This window comes from Formica exsecta, unplaced genomic scaffold (assembly GCF_003651465.1).
Source record: "Formica exsecta isolate Colony F162 unplaced genomic scaffold, ASM365146v1 scaffold318, whole genome shotgun sequence".
Lineage (NCBI taxonomy): Eukaryota > Metazoa > Arthropoda > Insecta > Hymenoptera > Formicidae > Formica > Formica exsecta.
The window spans coordinates 502519-519536 of NW_021850434.1; the positions used below are offsets into that span (position 1 = coordinate 502519).

At 33.6% G+C, this 17018-nt stretch overlaps 3 protein-coding genes across 8 annotated transcripts in view; 1 reads left to right on the top strand and 2 right to left on the bottom strand.

Moving 5' to 3' along the window:
- Positions 1-9743, top strand: part of LOC115238003 (tetraspanin-9) — a 13058-nt gene extending 3315 nt beyond the window's left edge. The window contains exons 1-5 of one of the 3 annotated variants that reach the window (XM_029811472.1): positions 2322-2340; positions 4394-4505; positions 6728-6919; positions 7540-7722; positions 7902-9743. In XM_029811472.1, coding sequence (XP_029667332.1) covers positions 2327-2340; positions 4394-4505; positions 6728-6919; positions 7540-7722; positions 7902-8237 — 837 coding nt within the window. In that variant the 5' untranslated portion in view covers positions 2322-2326 and the 3' untranslated portion in view covers positions 8238-9743. Of the gene's footprint in view, positions 1-2321; positions 2341-3920; positions 4080-4393; positions 4506-6727; positions 6920-7539; positions 7723-7901 lie in introns of those variants that run through there. The other 2 variants (XM_029811474.1, XM_029811473.1) reach the window with 2 other exon arrangements.
- A 2421-nt stretch (positions 9744-12164) lies between these two features.
- Positions 12165-13793, bottom strand: LOC115237991. Of its 2 annotated transcripts, none has more exons than XM_029811450.1 (5): positions 13605-13793; positions 13455-13514; positions 13034-13124; positions 12708-12829; positions 12165-12336 (listed from the first exon to the last, which is right to left on the bottom strand). In XM_029811450.1, the coding sequence occupies exons 1-5, from the start codon at positions 13683-13685 to the stop codon at positions 12283-12285; spliced, it is 408 nt and encodes a 135-aa protein (XP_029667310.1). In that variant the 5' UTR covers positions 13686-13793; the 3' UTR covers positions 12165-12282. The 2 variants fall into 2 exon arrangements, with proteins under 2 accessions (XP_029667310.1, XP_029667311.1); XM_029811451.1 differs by having other exon boundaries at positions 13626-13790.
- Positions 13794-14009: 216 nt separating this feature from the next.
- On the bottom strand, positions 14010-17012 carry LOC115237990. Of its 3 annotated transcripts, none has more exons than XM_029811448.1 (4): positions 16093-17012; positions 15386-15885; positions 14292-14639; positions 14010-14170 (listed from the first exon to the last, which is right to left on the bottom strand). In XM_029811448.1, the coding sequence occupies exons 2-4, from the start codon at positions 15530-15532 to the stop codon at positions 14084-14086; spliced, it is 582 nt and encodes a 193-aa protein (XP_029667308.1). In that variant the 5' UTR covers positions 15533-15885; positions 16093-17012; the 3' UTR covers positions 14010-14083. The 3 variants fall into 3 exon arrangements, with proteins under 3 accessions (XP_029667308.1, XP_029667309.1, XP_029667307.1); XM_029811449.1 differs by adding an exon at positions 15035-15133 and having other exon boundaries at positions 15386-17012; XM_029811447.1 differs by having other exon boundaries at positions 15386-17012.
- Positions 17013-17018: the final 6 nt, after the last annotated feature.

Below are 17018 nucleotides of genomic sequence, written 5' to 3' on the forward strand. Positions count from 1 at the left end.
TTAGATATTTAGAAAAAGTATGATATATAAAATAAATATAGTATATATATATATTAAATTTAAAAAAAAGAGTCAAGTTCATATACTTTCTTTGTAGTTTTTCCTCTTTAATATTTTCTCTCTCTTTCTCTCTCTCTTAATTTTTAGAGAAGAGTATGTCTAGTCTTTGTTTAATCTGATATAGCAGAAACGTATTTAGAAGAATGTTATTTTCAAGAAAGGGTTGACAAACGTAAACACTTTAAGAACGAGGCAAGAATTTCAATGATGGATTTATCGACCGAAAAAAAAATTTCTTAATGCGGTGTTTAAGAAACCAATCACGTACACGTGGGAAGGATTGAGAGGGATTAAACTGGTTGGATCCCACACGCGTGCTCGCGTGTAGCTTCCTTTACGATGAAGGATACGCATGCTTTGGCACATCGTTTTACGATTAGCGATTTAATTTATCATACGCAATATATTGCAGTAATTTTTATATAATCATAATTTTTTTTATTCATCGACACTTGGCTGCGTCAGGAAATTATAGATCATCGTAATAGGTATAATAGGATACCTCTATTACGAGTACGAGAATTCTCCTCGGCAAAGCTTGTTACGTATATTCTTCTAATGTGACATAATTATAGCTTTTCTAGATCACGTTCTCAATCATGTAAGTGTCCATGATTTATGCAACCATTTCACATGAAGCAACTAATGAACATTGTAAATTTTTACCTTACAATACGCAATTTCTGTTTTAGTTAATGAAATATAAATAACCAAAAGTGTTCAATGGTTAGCTGTATAAATCAATTTATATTTCGTAGCACTTTTGGCGGGGAAATAAAAAATTAAAATTATAAGACATAAAACTGTCATTATATAAGAATGAAACTGTCACTATATATAGTCGAGAATAATACTTTTGCGCTATGTGCGATCGCCGGAAGATTGATAATGAGACACGCGTGCGAGCTCCTTTCCTCGATTACATCACGTGGGAAGTTAAATGCGTAGGACGCGTTAATGCGATGGCACATAAAAAAGGAGAAAGAGACGGACAGAGAACCGGGCCGCGTTAACTTTTACATTTAGGCATCGTCCACACGCATTTTACGAGACGACGACGCGCGGCGACGAGCGGGGAGATCATAGATGACCACAAATTGTCCGCAATTGGCAGGAAGTTGAGGCAGGGGGACCGTTTGTGCGCCCCTTTGCACTCTCCTCGATGTACATTATTTTCACGCAGCCTTCCATTTCGTCCGTCAGAAATTGATCTCGGTGCCGATATTAATCTCTTCACACGATATATATGTCCAATATTATCAAATATTCTTTAATCATATTTAAATGAGATAATAATTAATCTTTGGAACGCAATAAATATTTTTTTCCTCTAAACTTCTCTTGATATATAAATATTTTTTTATATAAAATGTAAAAAAGATATATTCTAGCTGTTTATTCTCGCGGGCAATTTTTAATAATAATGGCATAAAATGTTATAACACAAGGGAATGCTTGTGTGTCTTATAGATATTGGAATTTCTATAACAGCTATAGGTGGGATAAAAATAAGAGTATATCTCAAGGTCTATAAATATATCTTACTTTGAAACGCCACAGAGAATAGGGTAGCTTTCTTCCTTCCGCTATGGTTATGGTGTACGCTGTAAATGTCACAGAGATTACCCCTGACGCATGAAGCGATCGACCGTGAAATAAAAAAGACGCGATCGTAGCAAGGTAAATTCTACGAACGCTTTTTTATTTACGAATTCGATGATAATGACGGGCATTTTTTTTCATCAGGTCCGTATTCGTTCCATTCCAATCTTCGTCGCTTCTTTCATTCGCTCGCGTTCTCCTTTTTGCTCGAACGGTTTCATCCTCGCGAATGATGTTTGATATGATGTTCTTATTTAACGGGCGACAAGTGGCACGAATATTACGACGGTGGGTGGAGTTCTGCGTGAGAGCCGTGCTTGGTCGTCGCTCTTGATAAGGCGAATCAATATTATTCAATTCTGATAACGGCCCTCATTGCGGCAAGTAGGGAGAGAACACATTAATCGCGCAATGAGCTGATAACAGATTTTCCGTTAACTCGCGAATGCTCGGCCGAATCGGTGTCTCATTTCTTATTAAAGAGTGATTCAGATAAATCTTTTTGTGTCAAATATGTACGGAATTTGCAAAGATACTGAACAACTGTTCGTGTAAATTGACGGTGCGCGAGTGTGTGTGTACGATGATGGATCCATTTACGCTGATACTAATGAGAACGATATGGTTGATACACTTTTAGATTATCATTTGTGTTATTATAATTATGCAGTCTATCAGGTAAAAATTCATTCAAATGCTTATTTATGGATAGATACGAAAATTTCATACAAATAATCCTATATCAATAGAAGATGAGAAGTATATCAGAGATCTCTTAATTAAACATAAAGAGATACTTCTTTTTTTAGTAATCATAGTTTTCCAAATAATTTCATTCCTTTGCCTCGCACTCTTTGTAAGAATACAGGCGAGATATTAACAATTCAATGAAATTATTCGACCCATTAATTATGTTAATTGCAACGTATCGTGAGCGACTCGGCGATAACAATCGGTGGAACGAAAGCGCCAGAACAACGTGAGATTGTAATAGATGATGTTCGCTGTAGCTGATGTCAATCTGATATATATATTTATACATAGTACAGATAACTGCTATTCAACATCTTTCTTTTTCTCTTATCTCGTGCATTATTCGATCGAATATTATTTGCATATCCATCGTCTGAACTTAAAGTAGAAAAATCACATCGACCGTCTCTGTCATTTAAAATTCCGATATGCTAATACTTTTGACATTTGTACACTGTGGGAAGAACACAGTGGGAAGAACCATTTAATCTTCTGCGCGTGCCCGCAGTTTTTTTTCTATCAGTATATTACAAAACTATTATTATACGTAGAAAAATTACACACACACACACACAAAAGTAATAGAGTGACATTAACAGAAAATAAAAATTAGTAGAAAATTAATGTGGAAAAATACATGAGAGAGAGATCAGTAACAGAAAAATATATTTGTTACAGTTTTAGAATAATTTGTAAGCGAAATCAAATTAGATATAAATTGTATGTGTGTATAATAATAGCGCAAGAGTTTTATTTTCTTAATCAGAAGAGAAAGCGCATAATTTATTGTGGGAAGTAGTCTGAGATAATGTAACTTTATATGCGTGAGTAAGAATTTCTAGGAAGACACAATTCGCAAAAGTGAAGATTTTTATATACGAGACCTTTCAGCGAACGTTACCTTCACCTTTGTGGCTTAGCGTTCCGTGTTCTACGAGAGGTCTCAACCGAGATGTAAAAGGCTAACAAAGAATAGTGACGCGACACGATAGCGTGAGGCGAGAAAGAGACAACGAAGAGAGAACGACCAGACATCGCTCGGGGTATCACGAGCGACCTTGAGGATGTCTTCTTTTTATTCTCGCGGTTCGATAGGTCATCTACGGGAAAAGTGACGTGTGACGAGCGCAAAACATCCTCGCCTCTCCGCAGGTATCACTTCCAATCTCCCGTCGCGATTTACGTGATCGCAATCGTGATCGCGTGTAGGTGAGCGGCTTCAACCGGAGCGAAGCGGCTGTCCCGTTAGCGGACCTAGAAGGTCCGCGAAAGACCGAACGGGAGCCAATCGTATCGGCTCGTGCTCGAACATATCAGAACGGATCCTCATCCGACAAGAATCGTCTGATCGAGTCGATCGACAGTCAGTCAGTCAGCTGGGACGATCCTCTAGATCTTCCACGCTGCTGCGTTCGAGCGGGATCCTCTTCGCGCTCGCACGTCGATCTCTTCTCGTTCTCCTCCTCCGCCTTCTCTTCCTCCTCCTCCACCATTAACTCCCGTTCCTCCACTTTGTTTCTCTTTCTCTCTCTGTCTTTCTCGTCGCGGTTTTTTCCCCTTCCTCTTTTCCTCGCACGATCTATCTTTCTCAGCTTGCTCCTCGAACGTAGTATTTCCTGGTGATCCGTGATGCGTACCACGAGACTCTCGCGCTGATGCGCATGGTGGGTTCCTTATCATAGTAATTATTGTGTAATAATAATAATAATAATAATATTCGTGAGAAAGATAAGGAAGACGGAGACTTTTCTATGTGTTTGCGCGGTAGAAGGCGAAAGTTGCTGATTGTGTCGATGTAATTAATACTCTCCGTGCATTCTCTCCGTGATTGTTGGTATAGCCCCGGTGCCTCGACGGCACATTACTGTCTAATGTCAATTCGGGAAGTGACATTACTCTCGCGAGTTTCCTTATTGCCGAACAATATTATCCTCTTTCTGTTTACAATGCAAATGGATCACATTCTACGTTTTTGCAGGAAACATTGCCAGCCCCTTCAGAGTGAAAAGTTGATGAAGGATCAAGACATGGGCCGCACAGGATACACGTGCATCAGGCACGTTTTCTGCTCCCTCAACGTTTTAATCTGGGTACGCTTTGTTTACGTTATTTTCATAAAATAGATGTTATGCTGTCTTTTGATTTTAAATTGCACTATAATAAAAAAAAAAAAAAAAAAAAAAAAAAATAACAAAAGAGCAAAAGTATGACTTTTTCAGATATATGTGTCATTTTAGGAAAATCTCTCATATATTCAATTTTAAAATCAATTAATTTATATTCGCGAATTATTAGAGAGCAGACACTTGAGTTATATTTAAACGTCTCGTTCACGCTGAAAAGATAGGTGTGAGAACATCTCGACGAACTCTCTTGAATGAAATGTTTCGTTGGCACACAATTCATAAACACGTGCAGTGCAGGCACGATTTCAATTGGTCAGGAATGACAAATGAAACAATGCAGCGAACACACATGACTAATAACGGCCTACGCGACTCGGCTATTAAACTGACGCGCTTTTGTAATTCGCTTTCCGCCGCATTCTCGGTTCCCTTCCCACTTTGTCATTCCACTTGAAATCGTCCGTCGTCCGCGACGGCTGTATCGCGATGAAAGCCTTAAATAGGGCGTTGAACCGTGCTCTATGAGCTATGAACTTACGGTACCCAAGTCGATGATAAAAGCGCGGTGCGTGTACTGAAAACTGTTACACGCCTGTCTCATTAGACTCTACTACTGTTAAACGCGTGCCACCTGTTGTCGCGCGCACTTGATTACTTGCGTATTCTAATTGCTTTTCACTATACAAACTCCGCAGACGGTGAAAGATATACATATATATTATTCAAGATGTAGTTATTTAGAATGAATGCTGCGTTAGAAAAATATGCAAAATTACGAGGGCAAATATTTCAATAACGATCTAAATAGAATATCCGACGATATCAATGTGACACATATATGTATATTGCGGATTATATAACGCTCTCTTTGCAAAAGTACCGTGTCGTGCATGCTTCATTGACGGTAATTAGAAAGTACGGACGCGCTTTTGTACAATTAGCTATTGAGGTCGCGTAACAGTGCATTAATTTCTTAATTCATGCTGCGTGAGTTGCAATTTATAAATTATCCTCCCACTGCGGTCTTTTCCGCGCGTAAATACGTTATTTCGCGAATTTCCGCCGACGTGTTACGCGCTCGTGCGCGTAAACACGTTCCTTCGTTCGCGGCCGCGTTCGATGACGCAAGGTAGGTCGCGCGAGACATCGGATGTATCGCAATTTTACGGGACTCGCACGAAGCTGTAAGGTCAATATTCACCTGGCCGCTTGGTCGACTTCCCGTCACGGATGGCGCAGTGGGTTACCCACTCTGGCTTACCTAGAAATTCTATACTCTCTCTCGGACGTGGGCTAGCAATCTCTCTTTATTTGCGAATGATTTAGCAGGTGAACGATGGTGTACCGTTATGCGTGTACAGTTGAACCAATTGCCAATTGATACTTTTTATCGGTTAATAATTTGTATCACATCTCGTGAAATTTTGCTACTTACTTTCCAAGCATTCGTTGGCGCATTGACCGTGAAGTAAATCTATCCGTGTTTGTCGAAATAGTAGTTTTATTAATTTCCCTTTCTCTTCGACGATTCGAAAAATTACGGTACTTTCAAGCTGACAACCTGCTTTGCATTTCCGAATTTGTTTAAATAACGTGTTGCATAATCGATGCATTGTATAATGTCGATTATGTATTATCAGAAGCACAGCCGGATGAAAATAACGCGACATTGACCCAGTAAACTCACGTGTTATGAGTATACATGTGATAAGAATCTCTTTCCTCATACTTTTAATTATAATCTCCTAGATCTACACCACAAATTAATGTCAGCAACTGACATTAACGCGATAGCGCGAGACTACTGTGTAGAATCATTATTATTTCTTCAGTTTTCCACTGCTACGTAAGTAGCTAGTTAATTTTATCAACGTATTTTTTTTAATTAATAAAAATATTTTTTGTCATCGACGACATAATAAAAACTATATATACATTTTTGACAGAATATCTTAAAATTACTGTGTGATATGTAATTTTCACTACAAATTTTGAATCGATTTTTTCTTCAATAAAAATCGGATATAAAATAGAAGCTGTAACTGACAAAAAAAAAAAAAATTTTTTTTGATGATGTCGGAATATCTGGTTTAACTATCTCGACAGGTTTAGTAAATACGCTCGTCGAATGTCATACACATTTATGACGCTTGACGCGACTCTGATATGCGTAATTCTTTTTACAGTTATGCGCTTGCGGAATTTTGGGTGCGGGCCTTTGGCTGCGGTTGGCTTATTCCGGATACGCGACCTTGGTGCCGCAATATAGCTTCGCATCGGCGGACTCGTTACTGCTCGGCGCGGGATGCGTCACATTCGTCATCGCCTTCTTCGGATGCTGTGGCGCGTGGTTTCAGTCTAGATGCATGCTGATCACGGTTAGTACAACGTGATCCATTGTAAAACGCGTGCCTCTTGCAAAAAGTACGTAAATTATAGTGTACTAGGTACACGGTACACGCCCAACATACGAGACTAGTAAGCTGATCTTGAATATCTCTCTTGTCAATAGAGAGATCCAAATTTTTACTGTCTTGAATAATTTCAAACAAGACTGTAATGTACTACATTTTTGGTAAATCACTATTTTTTAATTTTATAAATTACTTTTTTTTTTTTTTTTTTATTTAAATGACACATTATTAGGCTTTTCGTATTTTCAGGATAAAAAAAATTCTACAGAAATATTCTTTTTGCTACAAGTCGTGCATGTTAAACTTGCCGCGTAGTATACAACGGATCGATAATTTGTTTATGTATACAAGGCCGTGGGTGTGTAATGAGTGCACAGCAACCTTATTACATAGAATATGAACTGCATGTGCGCGTGAAATGTATATGAAGTACAATATTTTGAGCATAGATGTAATCAAAGTTAGTATCCATAAAGCAAAAATCGTGTTGTAAGAAATAATTTTTTTTGATATCTCTACTTTTTTTATTCTCTGGAATTCAGAAAATAAGAAGTGAGTTTACATGCATATTTTGTAATTTTCAGTATTTTAGTCTGGTGATATTTATGTTCCTCGCTGAGTTCATGCTGGGAACTTTGGCGTTCGTGTTCAGGGAATATGTCGCGAGAAGCCTGAAGGAGGAATTACTCTACGGTATTGAGAAGCATTACAATGTCACCAGGGAACCAGGAACTCTCTCCAGCATGTGGGATCACATACATACGGAGGTTGGCGTGTTCAATTAAAGTATTATTCATAAAACTAGTAGTGGTAATAGTATTTTATTATATTGTTTATGTTGCGGATTTTTCAATTTAATGTAAAAAAAAAAACTTTGCACATATCGCGCGGTTGAAACATTAATTACGGAACATTAGAGATAAATATAATATGTAAATGTTTTTAGTTTCATTGTTGCGGCGTACGCGACTACACGGATTGGTTCCAAATCGAGGCCTGGCCCGAGGAGGACCGGGTGCCGGATACCTGCTGCATACAACGGGAACGGTACTGCGGTCGTCTAGATCCGGAAGGTCGCAATAAGGAGGGATGGTACAAGGAGGGATGCGCGACCGCCATACAAATGTGGTTAGTCACCAGACTCCACGTGGTGGGTACGGTGGGCCTCGTCGTTGCCTTTCTTCAGCTGTTCGGTCAGGTGGCCAGCATGATCCTCTTCTGCACGGTCAGACACAAGAGATCCTCTCACACGTACAAGAGTTACGATACTACCAATACCTAGAATTTCCGATCGATCTTGGACGAGACCACCGTCTAAGATCGATATAATACCTTCCTCGCGAGTGTCTGATACCCGTTCCACGCAGCGGGAACGAATTTTTTCAGAATCGTCGGTATTGGTCCTCCTCTGACGATTTTCACGGAAGATCTTGCCTTTCGATCGCACCGAATTCGCAGATATTTGTAAAAATAACAGACAACGAGTTAAACGAAGATTTGTTTAAGAAAACTCACGTCAGACGAAAAGCATAAAACGAGATTACATTATATTGATGATTATTGAGAACATTACTCTATAAATATATTTTACATATGAGGCGTTTTAAGCAAATGAAGACACGTTGAGGTTTTAGCTGACCAAAAAGTTTCCGCTGTGTACCAAAAAATATGATAAGTATTTAATTGATGGTTTTCCTTCCTTTAGTCTGAATGCTGATAATGTTTTTTGCAATCTCCGGTGATTAATATCGAGACTTCTCGCTGTCAGATTTTATGTCGATTGATAATTATTTATATTCTTAAGCAACAGTATCATCCGTGGATCCTTTTTAACCAATATTTATAGATAGTAGTGTAAGTAGTATCTGGCAGCAGAAAATTAATTTGTATGTGAGAATAATTTATGTAATGATGTGAGAGAGAAAGAGAAAGAGAAAGAGAGAGTATGAGAGAGTGAGTGAGAGAAAGAGAAAAAAGAGAGAGAATCGAGATTATGATCGATCATTAAATTGAATTTTTCCTATGTAATAAATCTATCCTGCTTTAATAGTATTGAAGATGACTCTAATGCTCGGTTTTTTCACACCTCCCAATAGCTATCTTCCAGATAAAGATATCCGATAACTAAAAATCCGTTTTCTTCACTGAAACCTCTGGTTACGTATCTAACGGATAGCTATTCTTCATAAGATATCGGCTACTTCGGGTTCAGGATAACTTTATCTGCCAGATACAGACTTTACAGAGGTGAAGAAAACCGATTTTGCGAGATATCTGCTGGATAAAGTTATCGAGAACTTATCTAGAAGTGAAGAAACCGGGCATAATTGATATATATTCAGTATTCATTCACGAGAAGTAATCACTCTTTACTTTACTATAACTAATTGTACGCCGCATCGATTCTCGACATCAATAATTGGGAACAATTAGATAGATAATAGATAGATAGTGCATGATTATGTGATTTAGTCTCTCGGATATCCAATTGAGATTATAGATTATCAAAGTATCTTCAATGTCATAAGCATGAACTTATGTTATAAGGGATTTTATATATCTAATATATATTAATTAAAGTAAAACCTCTCTCATATGTGTTATAGCTGATATCACCGAAGCAAACGATTGAGTATAAAAATATATTCATGATTTAAAATTTATTAATAATTTAAAGTGATGTTGACAATTATACAATAAAGAATCGAAATGACAAGACGGTAATGCATTACAAGTGTATTAAATATAAATTATTATTAGTAATAAATAATATATTTATATGTTAACATTGATCATAAATTTTTAATATATTTTAAATATTTTAATACAATGGCAAAAACCTCGAAGTTTTACATTTTTTAAAATTTTATCTACCGATACTTGAAAGATTTTTTTCAATGCTATATATTAGCTTACAAGAGAATATTAAATTAGATAAATTAGAACATCATTTTAATTATTCGAATCATAATCCGGAATATTCGCACAAAGTATACATAAATAAACACAAGATATTTATTTCAGTTACGTTGCATAAGATTAAATTTTAATGTATTAAAATTCGTGAAAAGAAACAAGTCAAATAGATATAGCCATAAATAAATAACGCTATTTATCGGTTGCGTGCTAATGCTTAGTATAAATCGCATCATATCATGGTTTATGGCACCAAGTACGCACAAAGTTGTTGATAAAGTATTGCAAATAGTTGCTAATATTGATATAAGCATCAAAGATATATATTTGATGGACTCTATTAAAATTATTTTGTTCATTATATCTAGAATTAATATTTGTTTTTGCATTTTCTTCGATAACTTTAATTATAGAATTGAGAGAAGGTTCTATGCGGTTTATAAAAAATACCGTTATGTATCGACAAAAATATAAAATATAATATAAAAAATAAAGAAAAAAACTTTAGTTAGACAATATCCTTGAATATATAATCAGAAAATGATATACGTAGATAATATATATGCGAAATAGTTTGAAGTCGATGAGTCAGAATTTAAATGGCATCTCGTAAATGGCATAAAATATTTCTATTTGCGTAAAACTATAAAAAAATGTGAAGATATATGTATATGTGCCCGTCTTACAACAGCGCAAATTCACTTTATATCATAGATTTTGCATAAAGCTTTTATACATAATGTGTTAAAATTAAAAATCCTCTTAATAAATAGATTATATAAATATTGCCATTTTTGAAAATTAATCAAAACAAAATATTTTTAATAAAGATAGGAATATTAGTCTGGAAGACTATTTATTTCATTTTGCTACTCATTTAATCGGCAGGATAACAGTATCATTTTCCATCATTAAATACAATATCAAAAGCGACCATAATAATTTAAAAAAATGGCATTATATGTAATCTGAGATGCACGTACTTTATTAGTATTCCTCCTTATTCTTCTCTCGAGCACGTGCTAAGATAAAACAGAATTTTACAAATAGACTGCATCTAGTACTACAATCAAACAATGATGCGGAGCTGAGTTTGTTCTATTGTAGAAAAGATTGTTATACTTGCACATATTATACATATTTATGAACAAGTATTCGGCTGCGAGAAACAACAAAGTAGTAAAAGAGGTAGATCGCATTATATTTCTTTTATGTAGTCGAGTATTATTTTTTTGCCTATTAATAGTGGACGACTAATTATTCCTATGCTCACGACAACCTGTATATCACGTGTCTTCGTATAATATAATAACGCGTAGAAAAACGCAATTTCGTACGACCTCGGTACACATGTGAACCTTAACATATAGACGATGAGTCAAGTAATATCGACAGTGTTATCAGGATTATTAATAATTATGCATATATTATATAAGTTGTGACGACATCTCATAATTTTCTATTGTACATAGCTAATTAATGAACAAATTCTTAAGTATATAATAAAAATCAAGCGCGACTTGCAATTTGTATTAGTAATTATTAGTCTTATTAGTTATCCGTTTTATACAAGTTGCAATTCAATTATTTACTAGCAATTTGTGGGAATACAAAATAATTTTGTATTAAAATTGTTAATAATTGTTTAACACATACATGATTTATTTACTTCAACTGTAGAATGATTTTATTAGCATACATAAGCTAGCATTTTTATATAAATTATTTAGCATGATTAGAAAGAAATATATCCTCAAATTAAAATTACAATAATATATCTTTTTTATAGATGAACATTTAATGATAATATATTAACAATGTTGACAATAGATAAAGATAAAAAAGTCTATCCTGCAATACAATTATGCTTTATTCATTAGATTTAAAACAAAATTTAATAAATGTTCGGATTAACTTACACCTCACGGATCGTTTTCATTTTTACATATATTGTAAAGAGTACATTCCTAAGTAATACACGCTTTGAATTTTATGGCGTTCTCTTTTGGTTCCAGAGATATGCGATTTTAAATATCATAATTTTCGTACTTACTTGTATCATATTCCTTTGTTATATTTTATTTGCGTGTTTATATTTTTAAATCAGAAATAAGTTTGGGTTAGATTATATCTTCCGGAAGTGAAGCCCCCCCCCCCCCCCCCCCTAGTGGGAATGGAACTCATTGCGTCCACGCATACACTTTCCTATCCACACAACAATTGTGGGGTGGATTTCGCTTCGCGTTGTAAAGTATATGCGTGGATACAGTGGGTTTTGCCCCCCCCCGAATTATAAGATTACATATGTATATTGCTGTAGAATATTTATAATTCTTCTTTATAGTTTATAATTCTTAATTCTATAAAATATTTATTTATAATTTGCACAGCTGTTTTCCTTTCTACTCTTCTTATCCAAAGATCGGACTGTCCGCGAAAAATAATGTTTTACTAATATTGCACATCTACAAATTTAAAAAATATCGTATGTATACATATATATAAAAAGATAATATTAGTACTAAACAATTTATATGTAATACTTATTTTATTAATATAAAATCTTAATTTTGAATTTAGTAATTAAGATATTCATTGATAAATTATGAAATAATCATGAAATTATAAAATAAAAAATGATTTGCGATCAGCTTAGAAAAAATAAATTTCGTATTCCTCAAAGAACAAAAGTTATCGAATTATCGTAGATTATCTTATATAGAAACTGATTATAGAACAAGATCTTCCGCGTCTTGCGAAACATTTTATGCTTTTTTATAATATTTCTTGTATTTTGGTAAGTACTAGTTACACTTATATAATTAATTACACTTACCAGATGTTTAATCCAATATTTGTAAGGCAATAAATCAGTATCATTTAAGATCCTTTGCATATTGTCCTCATCGATGCATATTGTCTTCAAAATTTCAACGAATATTATATACACTAGCAGACCTAAATAAGTTTAATAGCAAGTTGAGTATTTTACTTAGCATACCTCCCTCCTTTCTATATATGCAAAATTTAGATAGTATTGTAGATAAAATATTAAGTAACTTAGATAGCAGAGATTAAGTGGTCCAAAACAAAGTAAAAAAAAGAACTTTACAATTACGATATAAAATCTAATAAATTTTTTATTAACAAGATCAGATGAACCTGGTTTCGGTAATTCTGGAATATTGTCGTTCATATCACTCGTGTCAGGAGATGTCATGTTTCTCGAATGTCCTAATTCTTTTCCCAACGGCTAAAGAAAAAAAAGCTTATTAATTGTTTTTAAGTTTACTAATTTTAGTTAACCATTTTTCATATAAAATAATTATAAATTGAGATTGTTAAATGGGAATATTGAATAAGTAGGTCTCGTCTATCAATCATATTTATAAATTCAAATGTCTAGGATTTTATATTAACCTAGTACCACATTTTTTAATTTTGCAATTAGAATTTGTTAAATTAATCTCCAATAAATCTTATAAATATTATTTAGAAGAAATGCATTTTCAACATTGAATTATTACTATTATTATCAGAAAATTCGTTTCTTCATAATTCTCGTTCAGAACTTTTTACTTACTTGTAAATTATATAAACCGTTGAGAACTCTCAAAGAAGTTGACACAATGTTAGCATTGCTCTGGTAATATAGCGATAAAAATTATTTATAGTAGAAAAAAATATTTAAATTATTATATATAATGCAGAAAAATGTACAGGATATATATACTCGAGATATAGGCGAGTTTACTCTTCCGAAGACGCTTCCGACGAAGAACAACAATATAAATACATGTAACCGCATCGTCATAATATCTTAAAGAGAAAATGCAACACAATTTAAAAATACTATATTTTTTGGAAATAGTATCTTTGTTTTGCGAATAAAGCTAAAACTCGTGGAAAAAGTATTCTGGCAAACTGACGTTCGTTTATCCGGAATTTCCTTATAAGAAAAAATTATATCTTATCGTTTGTTCGAAAATTATGCTAAAGTATAGTCATCATTATTAGGTGCTGTTGTTAATAGAAGCCAATTTTGATATCAGTACATCCATATGTGTGCACGTGTACACGTTATCACAATACTTTGCACTTTTTTTATGTATTTTCAAAACAAAAAGTTTTCATATAGTTACATGACAACATTTTATTTAATCTATGTACATTTTTCGTAATTAATTACATATTTATGTACATTTATATTTATTATTCGAGTCCAATGAGCCTTTTGCCTAATTGATCCAATATTTGGGTTGCTGCTCGAGAAGTTTGTTTGGCGGCATTATAAGGGATCTGGAAATACGCAATTTAATTGTTCTACAATTGAAATAAACAAAAGAAAGTTCAATTTAAAAAAATGTTTGTTTATATTTGTTGCGTTGACAATACATCAATTGCTTTGCAAGATACTTACATTTATTATGGCGCTCAAAGTATTAGCGAGATTTTCGAAACCTTTAACAAACACTCTCCCGAATCCAATAAATGTATCTCCCGTATTACCATATTTTTCTTCCTCCTTAATTCCGTCAACGATTGGGGTAGGCGTCACAATATTATTCAATGCTTGTCTAATATTGTCAGGCTTTCGTCTTTCTAAAATTGCCTGCTCAGTCTCGTTTTCTAAACGAACTGATTCTCTCGTCATCGGATGGAACAAAACTATCGGCGTTGTACTTTGCACCGACCTGCGGCTCTGATTAGGTTTCTCAACCATAATAACTACTGGTTCAACATTATTCTGAGTTTCGCTAGTTAATTGCTATAAAAGAAGAAGGTAATATATATGCCGTAATTTTTTTATTGCAAATTACGAACACATTGTTATTTGATAATAGTAAAAATAAGTAGCGAAAATGAAAAGAAAATGCAAAGGGACAACAGTATGTTAAATATTTGCAACATTAATTGGTTAGCACATGAGAATGACCTTCTCACACTATCCTATTTACAATAGGATTTCAACTATGAATTTTTGTCCATCTTTATAAATCATTCAGCATTACCGATCAAAGAAAATATATTTGATTAATGCTAATTGTATGTGTAATAGTATGTCGTTTACTGTATACTGGTAAAAAGATTACATAATGCCGTACGCATATAGTCATGAGACATAAAATGTCATTAGAAAAATTCGATAGATATAATAATTACCTCCACTCGATCAATAATGATGTTTCTGGCCAATATTATCGAATTGATAAATCTTCCTGTGCCAATTCTAATCGTATCGGCGACACGTCCTAACAATTCCTACAAAACAGTAATTTTGACTTCGCCTGCCGGTCATATTGGCGAATTTCGAGGATCCAATTAGAATTTTGTACAGAGCAATTGAGGAATCTTTTACATAGATTTTTCGATTAATTTAGATTTATTTGTTTTATTGCTTTAAATGTCGATAAAAAAAATATGACGCGTGCCGTCTTTTTACGACATTTGTTTTTTAAAGATTGCATTTTCATATATTTTCGCAAAACGAGTATTACAAGTGCAAAATTTTACCTTTGCTTCTTCCAATCTTGAAGGTAAGATGCTTTCTGCATTATTTTGCATGTCGTTGAGGATAAATTTTGTCGGTTCATCCGCAGGATGAGCACTCAGTGAGTCTAACCAGCAGATAAATGATAGAATTATTACAATTCGCAACATATTCTTTTTTAATATAAAAGTTTCTATAAAATTAATTTTAAAGAGGCAAAGAAGAGTTTTAAATACACACACACACGCGCTTCAAAGAGATTTGCACTTATAAAGATGTTAATCGGAATGATTAGCATAAAAAGTAATTTTTTGGCAAATTTATTTTGACACTTAAATAATTATTAAGTACAAAGTTTTAAGAACATGGCACGTATCTATAGAAGTTTGTCGCTATTGAAGAGCGAAAAACCGACTAACCGGTTTCGCTCATGATGACGAACTTACTTACCAGCTTACGACACTATATTACTTTCTCTTTCGGTATACTTCTTCATATTGGAAATTGGAAAGCGCACACACATCTAGCAATTTAAATTAAAATTACCATAAAATCTTTGACGTTATAAATATTAAATAAATGAAAATATATTCTCGGATATAAAAGAATAGATGTGTAAATTAATAAATAACTTATTTCATTACGCGATTATTAAGGGATTAATTATTATATTGTTAGTAATTACACATAGTTATTATTAAAATAATAAAAGTGATCAGCAAAATATTACCTCAGAATTTAAAAACTGGCCTCATATGAGAGATGTTGCAATCTTATCTGGCAAGAAAACTTTCTATTGCAAAATATAATATAGTATAATATAAATATAAAGATTATCTTCTTTTAGCTGCAAAAACAAAAAAAATTTAATGTAAATTTATTGTAAAATTAAATGTGCTTTTAAGTTGTGGACTTCTATATTGCAAAACGTGCATGATATTATTTATACAAGCGAGCATGTCGCTTTTATTATTACATCGTGTGACTAGTTCACGAACATGTAAAAAACGATAATATTCTGATAAGAAATAAAAAATGACGTCAAAACTGTAAATAAATGTTTAAGTTCCAATATTTTACTAATGTTGCTGCCGCGCATTTTCCATTATTCGAAATTAAAAGCTGTAGAAACTGAGTCATTATACGAAAACGAAATATCCTAATACACTAATTTCAATTTTTAAAAAATTGTCTATGATTAAATTATGCAATTCCATAGATTAAATGACATGTTATATTTATATGCATTAATATATTTTTGTATATTGGCAACATATTTCTTTTTCTAACTTTAGAATTCATTAAATAATACATGGCCTAAGAAAATGAATGTGATGCGCATGTAATGGACGCTTTGTAATATTCTAGTAATTATAAATAGTAGCGTAGCTGGGTTTTGAGGTAATGCAGCTAAAGTCGCAACTTATTTAACTAATTCCTATTAATATCAGTGAAATTTTACCGCTATTTGCATACCGTAACCATTATGATAAAACAGTGCCTCAAATATTGCGGTAGCATTTTACGTTTAAACATGATTATACGAGTTAATGCCTATTGGCAAGTATAATGACGTTGAATAAAGTTCTGACAGAAAAATGCACTTTTTCATACTCTTAGAAATTATTTCAAGGTTCGCTTGTAAGTATATATATA

Coding starts and splice junctions, on each gene's coding strand:
- LOC115237991 (XM_029811450.1), bottom strand. CDS start 13,685: ATGACGATGCGGTTACATGTATTTATATTGTTGTTCTTCGTCGGAAGC. Junction 13,515..13,604: donor TAAACTCGCCTATATCTCGA/GTATATATATCC, acceptor CTATATTACCAG/AGCAATGCTAACATTGTGTC. Junction 13,125..13,454: donor ACGGTTTATATAATTTACAA/GTAAGTAAAAAG, acceptor TTTTTTCTTTAG/CCGTTGGGAAAAGAATTAGG.
- LOC115237990 (XM_029811449.1), bottom strand. CDS start 15,532: ATGTTGCGAATTGTAATAATTCTATCATTTATCTGCTGGTTAGACTCA. Junction 14,640..15,034: donor TCATTATTGATCGAGTGGAG/GTAATTATTATA, acceptor CTTCTTTTATAG/CAATTAACTAGCGAAACTCA. Junction 14,171..14,291: donor CTTTGAGCGCCATAATAAAT/GTAAGTATCTTG, acceptor GCGTATTTCCAG/ATCCCTTATAATGCCGCCAA.